Consider the following 16,264-nt stretch of genomic DNA (forward strand, 5'->3'; position numbering starts at 1 on the left):
CCCCTTTTTAGCAATCGGGTAGTGAAAGTTAATAGAGTCCACTTCATTTCTCCTCCGAGATATCCGACAAATCGAAAAGAGCAACGCCGAGGGTCACGACCAGGACACACTATTGACCAAAACGCGTCAAGTCATACTGAGAAAAAAGGGACTTCGACTATATATAGCCCAGGAAGGCTTTCAATAGGGGGGCTGGTCCATGTTTATCAGAGGGGAAATAAGACCAAAAGCTCCACTCTTGTATTCTAGAAACGAAAAAAGCAATTGTAATTCTCTTTCCTCAGAGACTGATGAGAAATACGATATTGAATCTTAATAAGATTGTTGATATTTTCTTCATCTCATATATATTTATCATTATGAAATCTCTCGGTCTGGAATCAATCAAGTTTGACTACGATTTACCCCTTCATCTTTGTCCAAAAAGATTGTAATATCTTTTGAGTCAAACATGTTATTGGTTAAGATTTCAGAAATAAATAGTATTAAATTAAGAAACTTGGTAACCATTTCCTTTGACTTTGTGATTATTATAATCTGGAATCAGTCAATTATTATAATTCATGTATTTTGATTTTTAATTATGTGTAATTAATCATTTGACCGAAATTACAGTCAAAACAACCACACAGAGAGATATTGAGACCTCAAGTTCAAATCCCTTTTATTAGTGAGCATTAGAAATTATTAGTTTTTTATGTGTAAATATTTTAAATATAGAAACTTTAGATGACAAAAAGACACATCAACGGGATTTATTTTTTAATTAACATCAATCGTGTTAAAGCTAAAATCGTTGTTTCGTACTTTATTAGTCGCATTTAATAAAGGTGTTAATTTTCAGCTTTGCATAGTTGATGCATAGTCCCACTTAATTAAAGGTTAGAATTGAAAACCTTTTTTAATGCTATTTGGGACGTAAAATGGTAGTACTTTTATTAGGTTAATGTAATTATTGATTAGACGCGTTTTACGAATATGTTCTAGTTTTTCTTTTTCTTTTTTATTTGACGATTTTGTTTTTGCACAAGTTTAATAGCAACGATGCGAGAGGCCCGACTATTTGACCTACACAAGACGAAAATTGATGGGCAAAATACAAAATGCAAATTAATTGCATTTGCTAGTCGAAAAGTGTATAAAATATGTAGATTTTTTGTATATAATACACACACACACAACACACACACACACACACACACATATATATATATATATATATATATATATATATATATATATATATATATATATATATATTGTCGAGGCATTTGGTTGAAAAAACCTAAAAATATACATTTCTCAAAATTGACCATATTCTATGCTCATTATCTTAATGAAAAATACTATCTAGCGGCGCTAAAAATTATAGTTGATCCTAAATTATATTAACTTGAATATTCTTTTATGCAGGGCCGAAGCTAGAGTATCTGGAACGGGTTCGGTCGAATCTAGTAGCTTTGGTTCGAACCCTGCATTTATTTTAAAAAATTATTAAATATATATAAATTATTAATTTAGAACCTAGTACCTTAAAACGATTAGAATCATGAACCCATAAGCTTGAAATTCTGGCTTCGCTTTTGTATGGGCGTGTATATAGTCGTAATATCATGAAACATTCTTTCTTAAAACTTCTGATGTTTTTCATAGTAATTGGTTAGATTAGTCTTTTCATTTTTACTTTTGCCAGTTCATTGTGTAGTTAAAGATAGCTTAACAATTTCCTGCATTCAAGGATGTATCCTAGTGATCAACAAGGGGAGTTGATGAGAATCATAAGTTGTCGCGTTTAAATTTTAAACACTAGGTAACTTCTTCTTATTTGTCCAAGTATTGGTAGATAGAGTTATTCACTTGTGAAATAAGTTGAGATACGCACAAGTTGGCCCGAACACTGTGTTTTTCAGTACAAACTTTTTTTTTTTAAAAAAAGGTTGCCCAGTGCACCAAGCATCCGGCGTTCACGCATGGTTCGGGGAAGGATCACATCCCAAGGGTGTGACATGGGAAGTCTACCTTAATGTAAGTATCAGTGATTGATTCCACGGCTCGGTCATACGAAGACAATTTTACCATTGCTCCAAAATCTCATCTTCGATACAAACTTAACAATTTTCCTAAAAGAGTGTATTAGTGAGTCAACATGATTACACGTGTCCCAAGAAGAAGAAAAACCACATAATTACAAATGGGGTCGGTAGTCAAGGGTGGAAGGTCGCCTTTAAAAGATTTAAAAAGTCGTTATGGGCCGATTCTAACGGCTATAATGTCGTCTATTCATGGCCGACCATACTACTTATTCAATGTTCTAAGCATGCTCGCTCTTGGAAGATTCAAATAAATACCTTTAACGGGTTTTTACCTACTTATAATATAATAGAAATCTATTTACCGCTTTTATTTAGGTTCCTTATTAATTATTTTATATATCTATATGTACTAATTATATATAAACTCATAAAAAAGAAAAAAATCAAAATCCCTTAAATTTAGCATATCAGTTACATGAAGCTCAACCTCCGTTTCTAATAATTTCTCCTACATTTAAGATTCGTTCCTTTTTCAAAGGATTACAAAAACATCTTTTCTCTTTCTTAACAATTACCTAATATTATTCTTTCCCGTAGTAAGAAATCTCACTTACCAAAATTTTGCTTACCCAAAGTTATGTCCCCCTTCCCACCCCCCGCCCCAAAATGCAGATTCTTTTCCTCTTCCAAAGCTTTTGAAATTCAATTTCTCTCTTTCTTATTAATCACCCAAAATCTATATTTCTTATTGATACAATACGACAAAATTCGAAATATTGCTTTAGAATCAAGTTGTGGGTAGTTTTGAATCTTGTTTTCTTTCTTTCTAAAATCTTTATTGTATGTGACTTGTATATGATACATCAATACCCAACATAATACTCACTAATACAGTTATAATACGATTATATTAAATTTTAGTGTAGATTTGTGATTGAAACTTGAAGAAGATGAAGATCATAATTGTGTCACAATTTTTCAGAATGTATCGCGATTGTATCGTAATTGTATATGTATCATAATTGTTGCAGGAATTGTATTACAAATGTATGATAATCGATTCATTGTATATTGTTACGGGCATTTGTGCATTAGTGACGAATTTCATAGTTTGTATCACAAGTACGATAATTGTAAATTAATTTAGTAGTATTGTATTAGGTATTATTTTGGGTATTAATATACTTGATATAAGTTAGATATAATTATGATACAAGTATGATACATTTATGTTTTAGGCATTGATGTATCTGATACAATTCAGATATAATTATGATACAGTTATCATACAATTATCATAAAATTTCAGAATATTTTTTTAATAATATAAAGCTGTGGGTAATGGTGGAGAGAGAGAAGATGAAGATTCTAGGCGTAGATTAAGAGATTTTGATGTAAAGAAAAAGGAGAGAGAAGAGGAGAGGAAAGGATATAATCGAATCCCTTAATTGAAGGCCCTAATAATGGAATAAGAGTCTTTTAAGAAGCAATATATACAATTTGTAAGAAAAACCTAGATACTTATTTAAAACATCAAAACATAGAGAACATAGGTAAATAAGTTTCTAATATAGTATAACTAGGTAAATATCTCATACTTTAATTCAAAAACTATATTGAGATTTTAGAGTCATGAAATCAACCACTAATGATTTATATTAGGGTAGATTGCCCATATTAAATATCCATGTGGTGCGCCTTTCCTCAGATCCTGTGTGAATGCGGAATATTTTGTACATTGGGCGTGCTTTTTTTATATTAAGATTTTACAAGCAAAGTTTCTAGACGGGCAAACTATCGACTTAAGGAATGTATATACTCCCTCTGTTCACTATTGATTCATTATTTTAAAAATAGATTTTCACTTTTATTTGTCCACTTTCGCATATCAAAAGTAAAATTATTTATTTTTTTTGTTTTGCCCTAAGAATTAATTACTCATTCCAAATTATTTTCAAATACATTAAGACTATACACCAATTAATATGGGTATTATGGTAAATTATACACTTTATTATTTTTTAAAGGGCGTGCAAGTCAATAGTAAATAAGTAAGAATGAACGAAAGGAGTAATATTTTAAGCAAATCCAATATCAGAAAAGAAGAAAAGAGTAAAGTGTTATATATAAGACAAAACACAAGCTTATATGTACCCGCGCTTTAAGATTTAATGAAGGAACAAATCAAGGGACAATTATGTAAGCTTTGTTGAGCAAAATGGACAATAGGTGCAATAAATTTGAATTGGATTTTTGATAAATGGATATTGGACCTAACTCAATCCCAAAAGCTAGCTCATGGGGTAAGGATTGTCCAAGACCGTATAAAGAAGCATTCCCATCTCTTATTGGCCGATGTGGGACTCGACACTCCCCAGAATTCAGAGGTCGCGGAGGCACCATGACATTTACTATAAATGTATCACCGCTCATAAAAAGATTGAAACAAGGGCCTATGCTAATATCTAACTATATCTTGAAGACATTTACAAGTATACATGGAGTTTTTGTCAAAATTACCGGGTACCGGTGACCCCTCAACATATGGTGTGTGTCCGCCTCTGGTTAGAATGAATTTGGCTTTGATACCATGATAAATAAATTTGATCTAATTCAAACCCAAAAGCTAACTCATCGAGTAAGAATTGTCCAATACCATATAAAGAGGCTTTCCTATCCCTAAGTTGCCAATGTGGTACTCGTCAAATTTGAGTTGTTTAATAATGGTACTACAACCCTGATTCATTTTACATGTCCTTTTCTGTATTAAAACTTTGTTAGTTCTGCTCCTACTTTATACTAAAAGAGATTGTTAAATTCTGAATGACACACCTTTACTTGGGAAATATCTTTAAGGACAATATTATTAAGGGGTTTTTAGTTCGCACCAGAAATTATTTATATCTGATAGCCAAAAAAAATGTATAAAATTTGTATAATTTTTGTATATAACATACAAATGTGTGTGTGTGTGCGTATACACACATACAAAAAATATACAAATTTTATATATTTTTTCAGCTATTATTTTTACATCGGCTATACAATATCATTTTCTCTATTTTTAACAAGCCTCGAGCTTTGGAGAATTTCCTATGTATTTTCGTGTTTTTTCCAAACATCTTCTTAAGAGTCAATTACTCAAATGGTCACTCAATTATCTCAAATTATCTCCTAAAGTCACTTTTCTTTCGTTTGTAATAAGAAAGTCACTGAATTATGTCTATTGCACTCAGAAGGTCACTCAACTAGATTTTTCAAATTTTGGATTGCCAAATACCTATTTTACCCTTTAAATTATAAGTATTTATCTACTTTTACTTTTTAAAAACTTTTTAATATTATGATTTTTCCTTTTTAATTTATATTATGGACTTAACTCTATAGTAAATAAATATTATTTTCAAATTTTAAAAAAATAAAAAGTATTTAAGCATCTATAATGCTGGAATAACAAAATAATAAGCATAGTAAAAAATTAATTAGAATAATTTGTTTGAATTTTAGTATTAACAACAAAAATTTAAAAATTTATTTACACAATGTAGAATGAAAGAAATAAAGGTTGTAAAATATATATTTCATGCACGTAATATAAAAATAATTATTTAAATAAAAGTATTTTTATAATATACATTATATATTCTTAAAAATTATGCTCAATTATATTATTTATATATATTCCATGCACGATTTAACATAGCATATTTTACCCTATACATATAGTCCCTCTGCTTTCCGGTGACATAACTTTGTGTCGTCGGAAAGTTGATAGAAATATAATAATATAATTGAGCATAATTTTCAAGAATATATAATGTATATTATAAAAATACTTTATTTAAATAATTATTTTTATATTAAGTTAATGAAATATATATTTTACAACCTTTATTTTCTTTCATTCTAAATTGTGTAAATAAAATTTTGAATTTTTGTTGTTAATACTAAAATTATTATTACTAACAAATTATTCTAATTAATTTTTTTACTATGCTCATTATTTTGTTATTCCAGAATTATAATGCTTAAATACTTTTATTAATTTATAAATAACATTTATTTATTCTATAGGTATGTCCATAATATAAATTAAAAGGGAAAATCATAATATTAAAAAGTTTTAAAAAAATAAAAGGAAGATAAATGTTTATAATTTAGAGGGTAAAATAGGTATTTGGCAATCCAAAATTTGAAAAATCTAGTTGAGTGACCTTCTGAGTGTAATAGGCATAGTTCAGTGATTTTGTTATTACAAACGAAAGTAAAGTGACATTAGAAGATAAATTGCGATAGTTGAGTGACCATTTGAGTAATGGACTCTCTTCTTAACAGTGATTAATGATTTTGAAAGTGGAGCTGTGAAAATAACATTTACCTAAAGCTAAGGAAATAATCAATGCAGAGAGGAAATCAACAGCGTTATTAAATGAAATTAATTTCACGATTTGGTAATCTTTGCTTGATCCTTGACGCTGTGCGTGGACGTTTACTTGTCTTTCATTTATTTTTAAGAAGAAAGTTTCAAAAAAAAAAAAAAAAGTTACTCAAATTTTATACAGATACTAATATGTAAATATTTCGTTTAGTTTCTTCCGTATGAATTACTCCCTCCCTCCCAACTTACGTGATGTTTTGCGAATTTCGAGAGTCAAATAAATTAATTTTACCTATAAATTCAAATATAAATTTTAAAATTTATTGAAATAAAATTTATATATTTAAAAATTACATTATAAAGTACTATAAAATACAATAATTAATAATTCAAAATACTTAATTGTCATATGAAAAAAGCGCGGTACTCCTTTGGCGCTCCAAATTTGAACATCACCACATAAAATTGGGACGGATGAAGTAAAAATCGTGACGGTAGATACATATTTCACATGACTCTATTAGTTAGATGTTGCACGAACTTTCTTAGTTTAATCTCTTTTATGAGAAAGTTCTTTTGCTTGACTTTGAGGAATTTTTGAGTGAAAGATGACTCCAGTCATATAATCATTAAAAAAGAAGAAAAAAAGGATGAGAAAACTACAATTGACATTTGATTGAGGGAAGTATAAATACAAACTTCTTTGCAAAATTTGGTATATAATGTCAAACTCAAGTAGTTCAATATGTAAATTACATCCTTTAATCTTTGACGGTAGCCATAAAAATTGTTCAACAATTATGGGTGTGTTTGGTTGGAAGGAATTTACAATTTTTCCATGTTTGACTGGCTTAAATGTTTTGGAAAAGCTACGTGTCCGGTGCACGGAGAACTGCCTTCGGTCCCCCAAACTTACTTACTCGTGGTAACCTTCCGGCCGCCCAACGACCTATAACGCTAGTCACTACTCCCACTGGGGCTAGGAAGTAAGCCCCACAACCCAAAGCGGCGAAGAACAAATAGAATTTGCTACAAAAGCCAGCTAACAGGAGTATGTGCTCTACAGGCCGCACGTAATCTTTCTTGCCAACGAGCCCTTTTTTTTATTTGGAAGATGGGCATTGCGTTCGGTTCGAAAGGCATGATTTTCAGTATGTATCCAAATAGGTCCCCACTAGTCCGGCTAGCTAGTGAGCGGTTCTTTCAGGCGGGAAGCAGGCCGGGCCCTACGGGCGGGCATCTCCCGCAACGCAAGCACCATTGTTCGACACCACCCGAGAAGCAAAAGATTCGTCAGTCCAGGCTGAAAATACATGCATAGATAGTGGTTTAATGCCAAGGCCGACGACGGAAGCTCGGGATGGAGTCGTATGAGGCAGAAGCCTCACGTACGGTTCTCTGAGAAGGGAGTGGCTACCTACTAGAGCTTCGACCAAGCACCACCGGTCAATTCCGCTTTGGGGCCACCCCTGACTCTACCATTATTATAGGGGTATAGGGTTCGAGACAAAGAAAGATCAAGGCAGCATATCAGTTGTTCCTTTATACTTTACTTGGATCTGTTTTTATGCTATTAGCTATTATTTTCCTTGTGAATTCATTTTCCTCCAATTGAAGGAAAATGTTTTCTTTATCAAGAGAAGGGAAAATATTTTCCAAAACTTCTTCTCAACCTTCCCTACCCTCACCAACCCACCCCACCCCCTCTCTCCAAAAAAAGCTTTTCTTTTCTTTCCAAATTTAAGTTTTTCCATTACCACCCACCCTATTACCCCTCCACCCCACCCCACCCCATCCCCACCCCCTCTCCCGCAAAAAAAAAATTATTTTTTTTACCTTATTTTTTTAATTGCAATTTTAAATTTCTATTTTTTTATTTTTCTGCACCACCCACGCCCCCAACTGTCTCCCGTCCTGCCCCTCCTTCCCCCCTCCCGAAAAAAATATTTTTTAATATATTTTTCAGTTTTAGTTTTTTTATTTATCGGTTTAAAGGTTCATAATTTTACAAGTTCCAAAGTTATGAGTTCGGAGGTTTATGTATTTGGAAGTTTACGGGTTTAGAAATTATAAAGTTTGCGGGTTAGAAATTTCGCGGTTTTGAAAGTTTAGCGGTTCGAAAATTTATGAAAAATGTGGGTTCGGAAGGTTGTTGGTTTGAAAGTTTATGGCTCCATGTTTATTATATCTAAATTATTTATGAATACTCTTGAAAAGTCATTTTCCTTAATTTGCGTACCAAACACCGGAAAATGAATAAGATTACTCCTTGTTTTCCAAGAAAATATTTTTTTGGAAAACATTTTTCGTTATACCAAACACACCCTATATCTGGAAATTTGGGCTAAGAATCTACATTTACTTTCTACCTTCTGCCCAACTACGATCCGTTTTTTATTTTCATTTTCTTTTAAAGAAAATACACGCAGATATAAATGATTCATATAGTTGACGCCAATTAGTTTTGGGATTGATGTGTAATTATGAATGAATTGGTCGTAGTTGATGGAAGCATAATGATGTAATTGATGAATGAATTGATTATTCTATATTTTCTGAATACAGGGTTATTTTACATATATGTTTATGTTATGTGTCAAAAACGTTGGGTTCAGTCTAAAATAGTGGGGATACCTGAACCTGCTTCCCACCGACAGAGATTTTCGCTAGTAAATCTGTCCACCAAAACTTGGACAGATGGGAAAAAATTATATAATGTTTTTCCATTGAGATTTGTACTTGATACTTCATGGTTCTCAACCTACTTTAGTTGACCACTAGGTTACATCCCGGGTTCATGATATTGTATCTCATATGGCCCCTTATTTAGGATATTTGAGGTCAAGATCCAGACTGGAGTTGTGTATTCAAGTAGTATTGGCGGTGTCAGAAAATTCAATAAAAGTGTTCAAAGTCCATTATTTGATCATTAACAATAATATTTTACCATATAAATAATTTAATTTTTCGGCGAAGGGTATTCAGTTGATCACCATTGACCACACATAGCTTTGCCCCGGAGTGTTGGTGGTGTGACAAACCCCTTTCAACATGGGCTAAAGTTCAAAGTATACATTGTTAAGTAGTACACACTCTTCATAACAGGTGATATTATTAAATGAAGCAGTTGAAAAAGAGTTTCTAACTCTTATGATAGTGCAATTACATGCTAATGTCAACTAAGTTAATGAGATTGAACCTGATTTAGTAACAGTAAAGTCTTTTTCAATCTACTGGAATTTCAACTTCCATCTTCAAACCAGGGCTGCCAAGAATCTGCAACATAGTAACTTTGTCAATATCATTCCACCAAACAAAACAAGGAACGTCCAAAGGTTCGGTGCACTAAGTTTTCGCTATGCGCGGGGAAGGACCGGACCATAAGGGTCTATTGTACGCAGCCTTACAGTAGATGTTTCTCTGTAAGTAGCAAAATTAGGATTTTCATTCAGGAGTGTCAAAATTTAAATAAGTAAATATACGAATAAGTCGAGGGAAGTTGATACATAGGATATATTTTTGGGACTAAGTGTTAGTCTGTTACTTGTGTGTGCCTCTTTGTGAGGTTATTCTCTCGATATTTTGTACTCTCTTTTATATAGTAGATTGCTCATCTTCGCTTGTGGACGTAGGTCACTTGAGCAAACCACGTTAAATGTTTGTGTCACTTTTCGTATATTTCTCTTTTGTTATCTGATTTATCATCGTTCGAGGTTTGCTTTACTAGCTTTCGCATGACACCTGACTATTTCGATCCTAACATATACATATAAAAAAAAATAATGCTTAACTATCTAAATAGTGTAAATTGACACTCCTTGGAGCTATGTGGCTCCGCGACTGCTCTATTCCTGGTTTCTTATTATTAGCTTCAACATGGAAAGAAGAAAAAGAATGCAAAGGCCTACCTAGACTGGCAACAAGAAGGATAAAGTTCCTACACTGCTATTTGTAACTTTCCCATTATCAAACCATATCAAGCTTCCCGGCAACCTCCTTGAGCTAACCGATGACATGACTCTAGATAGAAGGATGTGGAGGTTGAAGATCAGGGTAGAAGGTTAGTAGGGAGTCTTGCATCTCCCTTTGTCTTCTCTAGCTCGATAGTATTAGCGCTAGCTCGGTACCCTTTTTTCCTTAGTTTTCTATATTCGCATGTCTCGTTTCGTTGTTACTTGCCATTGGTAATTTCGTAGTTTGCTAGCAGTACGTCGTTCATATTCTCGTTTGCTGCCTTGGAATTAGTTTTCTAAATATGTTATCTTGCTACTACTTGTTATCAGTACCCCTTTCATATTATCCGTTGTTATCTCCGATTTAGTTTTCTAATTATTATTTTGCTATTACTTGCTATCAGGGATTCTCTCACCTTCTTTAGCCGAGGGTCTATCGGAAACAGTCTTTCTGCGCTTCCAGGGTAGGGGTAAGGCTGCGTACATCCTATCCTTCCCAGACCCCACTTGTTGGACCACACTGGGTTGTTGTTGTTGTTGTTGTTGTTTATCAAGCTTCCCGGCAACAACAACAACAACAAGAACAAACCCAGTGAGTTCCCACAAGTGGGATCTAGGGAGGGTAGCGTGTACACAAACCTTAATATATCAAGCTTCTCGGCCGTAACGACAAAACAGTCAAGGCAAAGTTTATCTAAATCTGTTGTTTGATCAAACATTGGACCTTATATAAATACATATGGTACCTTTTATACAAATGCACTAGTGCATATCTCATATTATATCTTCAGAGGCAAGAGCAATTGGCATGTCCAGAGAATTGTTAATAAATCTGTCAAATATGCACCAGAAACTTACAAAAAGAAACAGATTGTTTGAATGTCGAATGTCCAATATTTACCTTTAGGAAGTCAGATTGGACTAAAGAAGAATCCCCGCTGTATCCTGCTTCCTCAAGAACACGCGTCAAAACTTGCTGCATAGACAGAAAATTAAAATGGAGTTAAACACAAGGTCACATTTCTGTATCACTGTAACTTCATAGAAGGTGGTTTCTTCAGTAATCCACCATCAATATATTCTCATCGACAACTAGTTTACTTCGCACAAACATATATTATCCAAAAAAAAGATTATACCTATAACTTAATCCAAACCATCCTAATGAATAATCTCCCAAGTACACCTATATTAGTTAAAAAATCATCACCGAGAACAAAAAGGAAAAATGTGAATTATCTCCCATGTCCGGGCCAACTTGCACGCAACGGGATATCTACTCCCACTAGCAACAGGTACCAGGTAACCCGAGACATCATGGTTCTTAACCCACTTCAGTGAACACTAGGTCACATCCTTGTGGTGCAAGGCAAATTGCCGTTGCTTTTATTTCTTTACCATGGAAACTAGATATGCAATAGAACCAAGCTGATCGATCAGCTTCTTGGATTGGTACTTATGTATACCTAAAGCAACTCATAAAACGGAGAACTGCACTTGATTCTTTTCTCAACACTCATAACATGTTGAAAACTACACTACTCTATTGCCTATATTTGAACTTTTTCCTCAACTTCTTTTCAAAATTGAATTTTTCCTGCTAAATATTTACTATGGTTTAAGTCTTTAATTACGCACTCCCCGTGGCAAGAATAGAAAGAAAAGTAGAGAAGCTTTACTATAGTTAAATGGGAATCAAAATAAGTTGCTATTTCAAGGAGAATATGTGAAGCAAAAGAAAACGCGAGATAAGAGCTGAGAAATGTATAAGAATCCCCAAGCTTGCCTTTAGATTTCTATTTGTTATTCTTTGTTTATAAAGGTCGTGTCTGGACCAGCTTATGCATACCTGAACTAATCAATCAGGGATATGCACATCGACTAATTCATTAGGTTCATAGGTTGTACCTCCTACCAACACAAGTACGCCCTGCCCAAACAAACAGCCCCGAAACAAACAAAAAGGTATGTGTCACACTCACGATGGACTGGTTACCGTACATAAAAGAGTCTTCCAGTTCCACTTTCAGTCACTGACCTTAAAACAACAAGAACTGCATATCGTTTTCTAATGTTTCTGTCAGTATCAAATTCTGCTGGTCTGCATTTCGCTAAAGTGCAAACTATGAGCTAGATGAAAGCCTATCCTACACCAGAAGTTTACAACTAATAAAGAGATAATAAAGCACAATCGGAAGATTGAATGATTTGAGTTCAATATTCTTAGTAGTATATTTTCCAATTCACAGCTATTAGAAGTAAGACACTAAGAAACTTCATTTACTTCCTGGTCACTTTGTAATCCTCATTTAGGCATCAAAATGGGAAATTTCGGGAAAAAAAAGGTAAAGAAGAAGAAATTGGAGGCATACAACACAAACACTACCTTTCGTTGAACCTCAGACATAAACTGTCCAGTCAAATCCTGCAAGATCTCTAGCATATCATTGAATGTCACCTTTCCATTCCCATCGGAGTCATAAACCTTAAAGATAACTGAAAAGTAAGAAAGAATGACAGACAGATAAGAAATACTTAAGCAGAAGAAAGTAAAGTTGAACGAAAAAGGAAATCGAATATGAAAAATTGCCCTTACATTCAACCTTTTGCTGCAAGCTGGAATGGGCACTAAATGCTGACAAGAATGCTACAAATTCTTTGAAATTTAACCCATCTATCATCCTTAATAGCCTCTGGATCACATTAGAACAAAGTTTTATAATGGCGAATTCGCCAAATGTGTTTGTGATTTGTCAATGCTGACCATTAACCAAAAAAAATTCAAAGAAACAATATAAAGGGCAGCCCGGTGCACTAAGCTCCCACTATGCGCGGGGTCCAGGGAAGGGCCGGACCACAAGGGTCTATTGTACGCAGCCTTACCTTATATTTCTGTAAGAGGCTGTTTTCATGGTTCGAACCCGTGACCAGGAGCAGCAACTTTAACAATTACGCCAAGGATCTCTTCAATATACTAGTAATAAAGATAATCTAGTGTAACCTCTTTATTGATGGATCAATTTACCTTCTTTGTATCTCAATTACATTTCCCCTTTAAAAACCTTCTCTCTTCCCACTATACCTCTACTTATTCAGTGTCGAACCTATGTTGTTAGACATTTCTCCAGCTCTCACAAGAATTTCGTGGCAGTCGTTCTTGGGGGATTTCCCAAGTGACCGCACCACAACAACAACAGACCCAATATATTCTCAACAGGTAGGGCATGAGGAGGGTAGCGTGTAAGCAGACCTTACCTCTACCTAGTGAAGGTAGAGACACTATTTTCAATAGCCCCTCGGCTCAAAAAGGGCGAGAACACACATAAACTACTGATACAGAATTATTTTCTCACACACATAAAGGGTGAGAACTAGTCTACCATCTTTGTTGCATTATGGTTGCTTTCGCATTCACTATTTCTAAAAACTAAAAGGCAGTCTGGTGCACTAAGCTCCCGCCATGCGTGGGATCCGGGGAAGGGCCAGACCACAAGGGTCTATTGTATGTTGTCTTTCCCTGCATTTCTACAAGATGTTGTTTCCACGGGTCGAACTTATGACCTCTTGATCACATGACAGCAACTCTACCAGTTACACTAATGCTCCCCTTTACTATTTTTAAAAACTAGGTAAATAAAATATAGAAAGCAAGATTTGCATAATCATATAGGAAAACTGGATATGGGGTTGCATAACTATGAGGAATTTTATTCTGTGCACTTATTTAACAATATCGGGTTAATTTGACCTACAACAACAGATAACTCTCTATATCAAGCATGATATGGTGACCTGAAAAACAGAGTAATAAATAGGGGTATGCATTCGATTTATCGATTCGATTTTGACCCTTATCGATAATTATTTCTCGATTATCGATTTGTACATATGTTTATCGTTATCGTTTTAATAAGGTTTCGATTTTTTCAATTTCAATTTATCGATTTTTGGGTCTTATCGATTCGGTTATCGATTACACCAATAAGAAAATTTGCGGGATTCCACGGAAAGTATATCGCTATAAACACGCCTAACTAATATGGACAAAAAGAAGCTAAAATAAGAGGAACACCTTTTATAACATAAAAATTGTGTTAACAAGCACATGCAACGAAACTAAAGTAAGTGATCAAATGTATGTCACCAACATTCCAACGGTATAAAAAAAACAAAACAAAATACATCATCACTGCTAATTCACTCCGAAGAATGGTAAAAGCGGCGCTAAAGAATGGGTAGAGGAAATAATAGGGTTAGGGACTTAGGGTAAAGGAAAGGGTATTATAGAATAAGGGTATATTTGTCTTTTTTGTATATCTTATCGGTTTATCGATAAACCGATAACCGAAGAGAACAAGATCGAAATCGAAATCGATAACTCGATAAGAAAAATTTCGAAATCGAAATCGAAAAATCGATAAACCGAACAACAAATAATCGATTCGATTTATCGATAAACCGATTCAAATGCACACCCCTAGTAATAACTAGCTATAACAAATTAAATTGCACTGATTGCATAAAAAAATTAATGCTTAGCGTGTATAACTTAAACTCACTGTACAAAAACAAATGTTTTTATCATGATTTAGCTCATAAACGACGATGAAACCTGAGATAGAGGATTGACAGCAAATTCGGGCACTGAAAGAAACTCTTCTCCAGAGATAAATCCACACCCTTTTCGATCCACTTGACAAAACCTTTGGTACAATGAAAGTATCTCCTGCTGTGAAACTAAGGAGAAAAAAAACAAAAAATAAAAAGCCACAACTTTAGTAACAATTACCCTTTAAAAAATTAACACACATGAGCATATAACTTCAGATAACAATATTGCACCCCAAAGTGTGGCCTAACTATCAATGAAGTGTGTAAAAATGTTCAAATCCTAGCAAAAACTAAAAACACTAGCTAATTTCTTCTCATTTGCCTAAACCTTTGCGAGCAAGAGGTTACTTGTTACTAGATGTGAGGTAAAAAGTACCGATGGAATAGTCGAAGTGCGCACAAGTTGACTCGGTCACCACTATTATTAAAAAACATATAAGAATATTGTACAACTGTGGTAATTACATGTGTGATTGCAGTGTTCTTGAACTTCTTCAATGTCATATTGAGTTAGCATGGAAGAAGCATTGCCCATTGTAATTTGAGAAAATTGAATTCTATGGTAAACAAGAAGCTTGATTTAGTAGGTCAAAAAAAAGGAATTTTATGATTTTGGGAATTGGGTGAGCTGCAAAAGTAACAACTCATGACTGTGTGAATTATTAGCATTTTGCATTGGTTTTTCCAATGTTTCCAACTAACTCTGGCATAGGCAGAGTGCATTTAATTTTGGTTATTAATATATTACAAATATCTCCCCTGAAGTTTACCCTAATTACAAAGACTTCCCCTGTTGTTCTGAGAATTTATTTGAACAACCGTCGGCTCATGTTTTTCTTGATCCAAAGGTCCATTGGAAACAATCTCTCCAAGTTCACGAGGTAGAGGTAAGATTGCATACACTTGAGTTGTAATCACAGTAAGTTTATTATAGTTGTTATTACATAAATATTACAATATTAGTATTAAATAATATATTTGAGTTGTAAAATAAAATTAAAAGAAAACATTCAAATTTCTAAAATGATGAAGCTTAATGACATCTGGAGAATAGAGAAGTTGCAATGGACAACTTTAGACAGTTAAAAATCCTCAAAGTAAACGTTTGAAAATTATTCTAAGGGGTTTGCAACCTTTGACTACTCTCCTTTTTTTTCATCCTCTTTTTGGCATTCATATTGAGATTCGAGTATTTATCGCTTCATCATAACTTTTAATTAGTGAGAAAAATACATGACAGAGCATCTTTTGAAAAGTATTTTAAAAAATTGATAATATTTTTTGGTTTA

At 33.6% G+C, this 16,264-nt stretch overlaps 1 protein-coding gene across 2 annotated transcripts; it reads right to left on the reverse strand.

The window, feature by feature from the left end:
- Window positions 1-9,506: 9,506 nt before the first annotated feature.
- On the reverse strand, window positions 9,507-15,631 carry LOC104248924 (uncharacterized). 2 transcript variants are annotated; one of them, XM_009805279.2, is made up of 6 exons: window positions 15,441-15,631; window positions 14,977-15,101; window positions 12,961-13,057; window positions 12,751-12,860; window positions 11,266-11,340; window positions 9,507-9,687 (listed from the first exon to the last, which is right to left on the reverse strand). In XM_009805279.2, the coding sequence occupies exons 1-6, from the start codon at window positions 15,508-15,510 to the stop codon at window positions 9,637-9,639; spliced, it is 528 nt and encodes a 175-aa protein (XP_009803581.1). In that variant the 5' UTR covers window positions 15,511-15,631; the 3' UTR covers window positions 9,507-9,636. The 2 variants fall into 2 exon arrangements, with proteins under 2 accessions (XP_009803581.1, XP_009803582.1); XM_009805280.2 differs by lacking the exon at window positions 9,507-9,687 and adding an exon at window positions 11,111-11,196.
- Between the last annotated feature and the right edge of the window lie 633 nt (window positions 15,632-16,264).

The sequence above is a fragment of the Nicotiana sylvestris genome, chromosome 11, assembly GCF_000393655.2.
Source record: "Nicotiana sylvestris chromosome 11, ASM39365v2, whole genome shotgun sequence".
NCBI lineage: Eukaryota > Viridiplantae > Streptophyta > Magnoliopsida > Solanales > Solanaceae > Nicotiana > Nicotiana sylvestris.

Coding starts and splice junctions, on each gene's coding strand:
- LOC104248924 (XM_009805279.2), bottom strand. CDS start 15,510: ATGGGCAATGCTTCTTCCATGCTAACTCAATATGACATTGAAGAAGTT. Junction 15,102..15,440: donor AGAACACTGCAATCACACAT/GTAATTACCACA, acceptor TTTTCTCCTTAG/TTTCACAGCAGGAGATACTT. Junction 9,688..11,265: donor TCCAATCTGACTTCCTAAAG/GTAAATATTGGA, acceptor ACTATGTTGCAG/ATTCTTGGCAGCCCTGGTTT.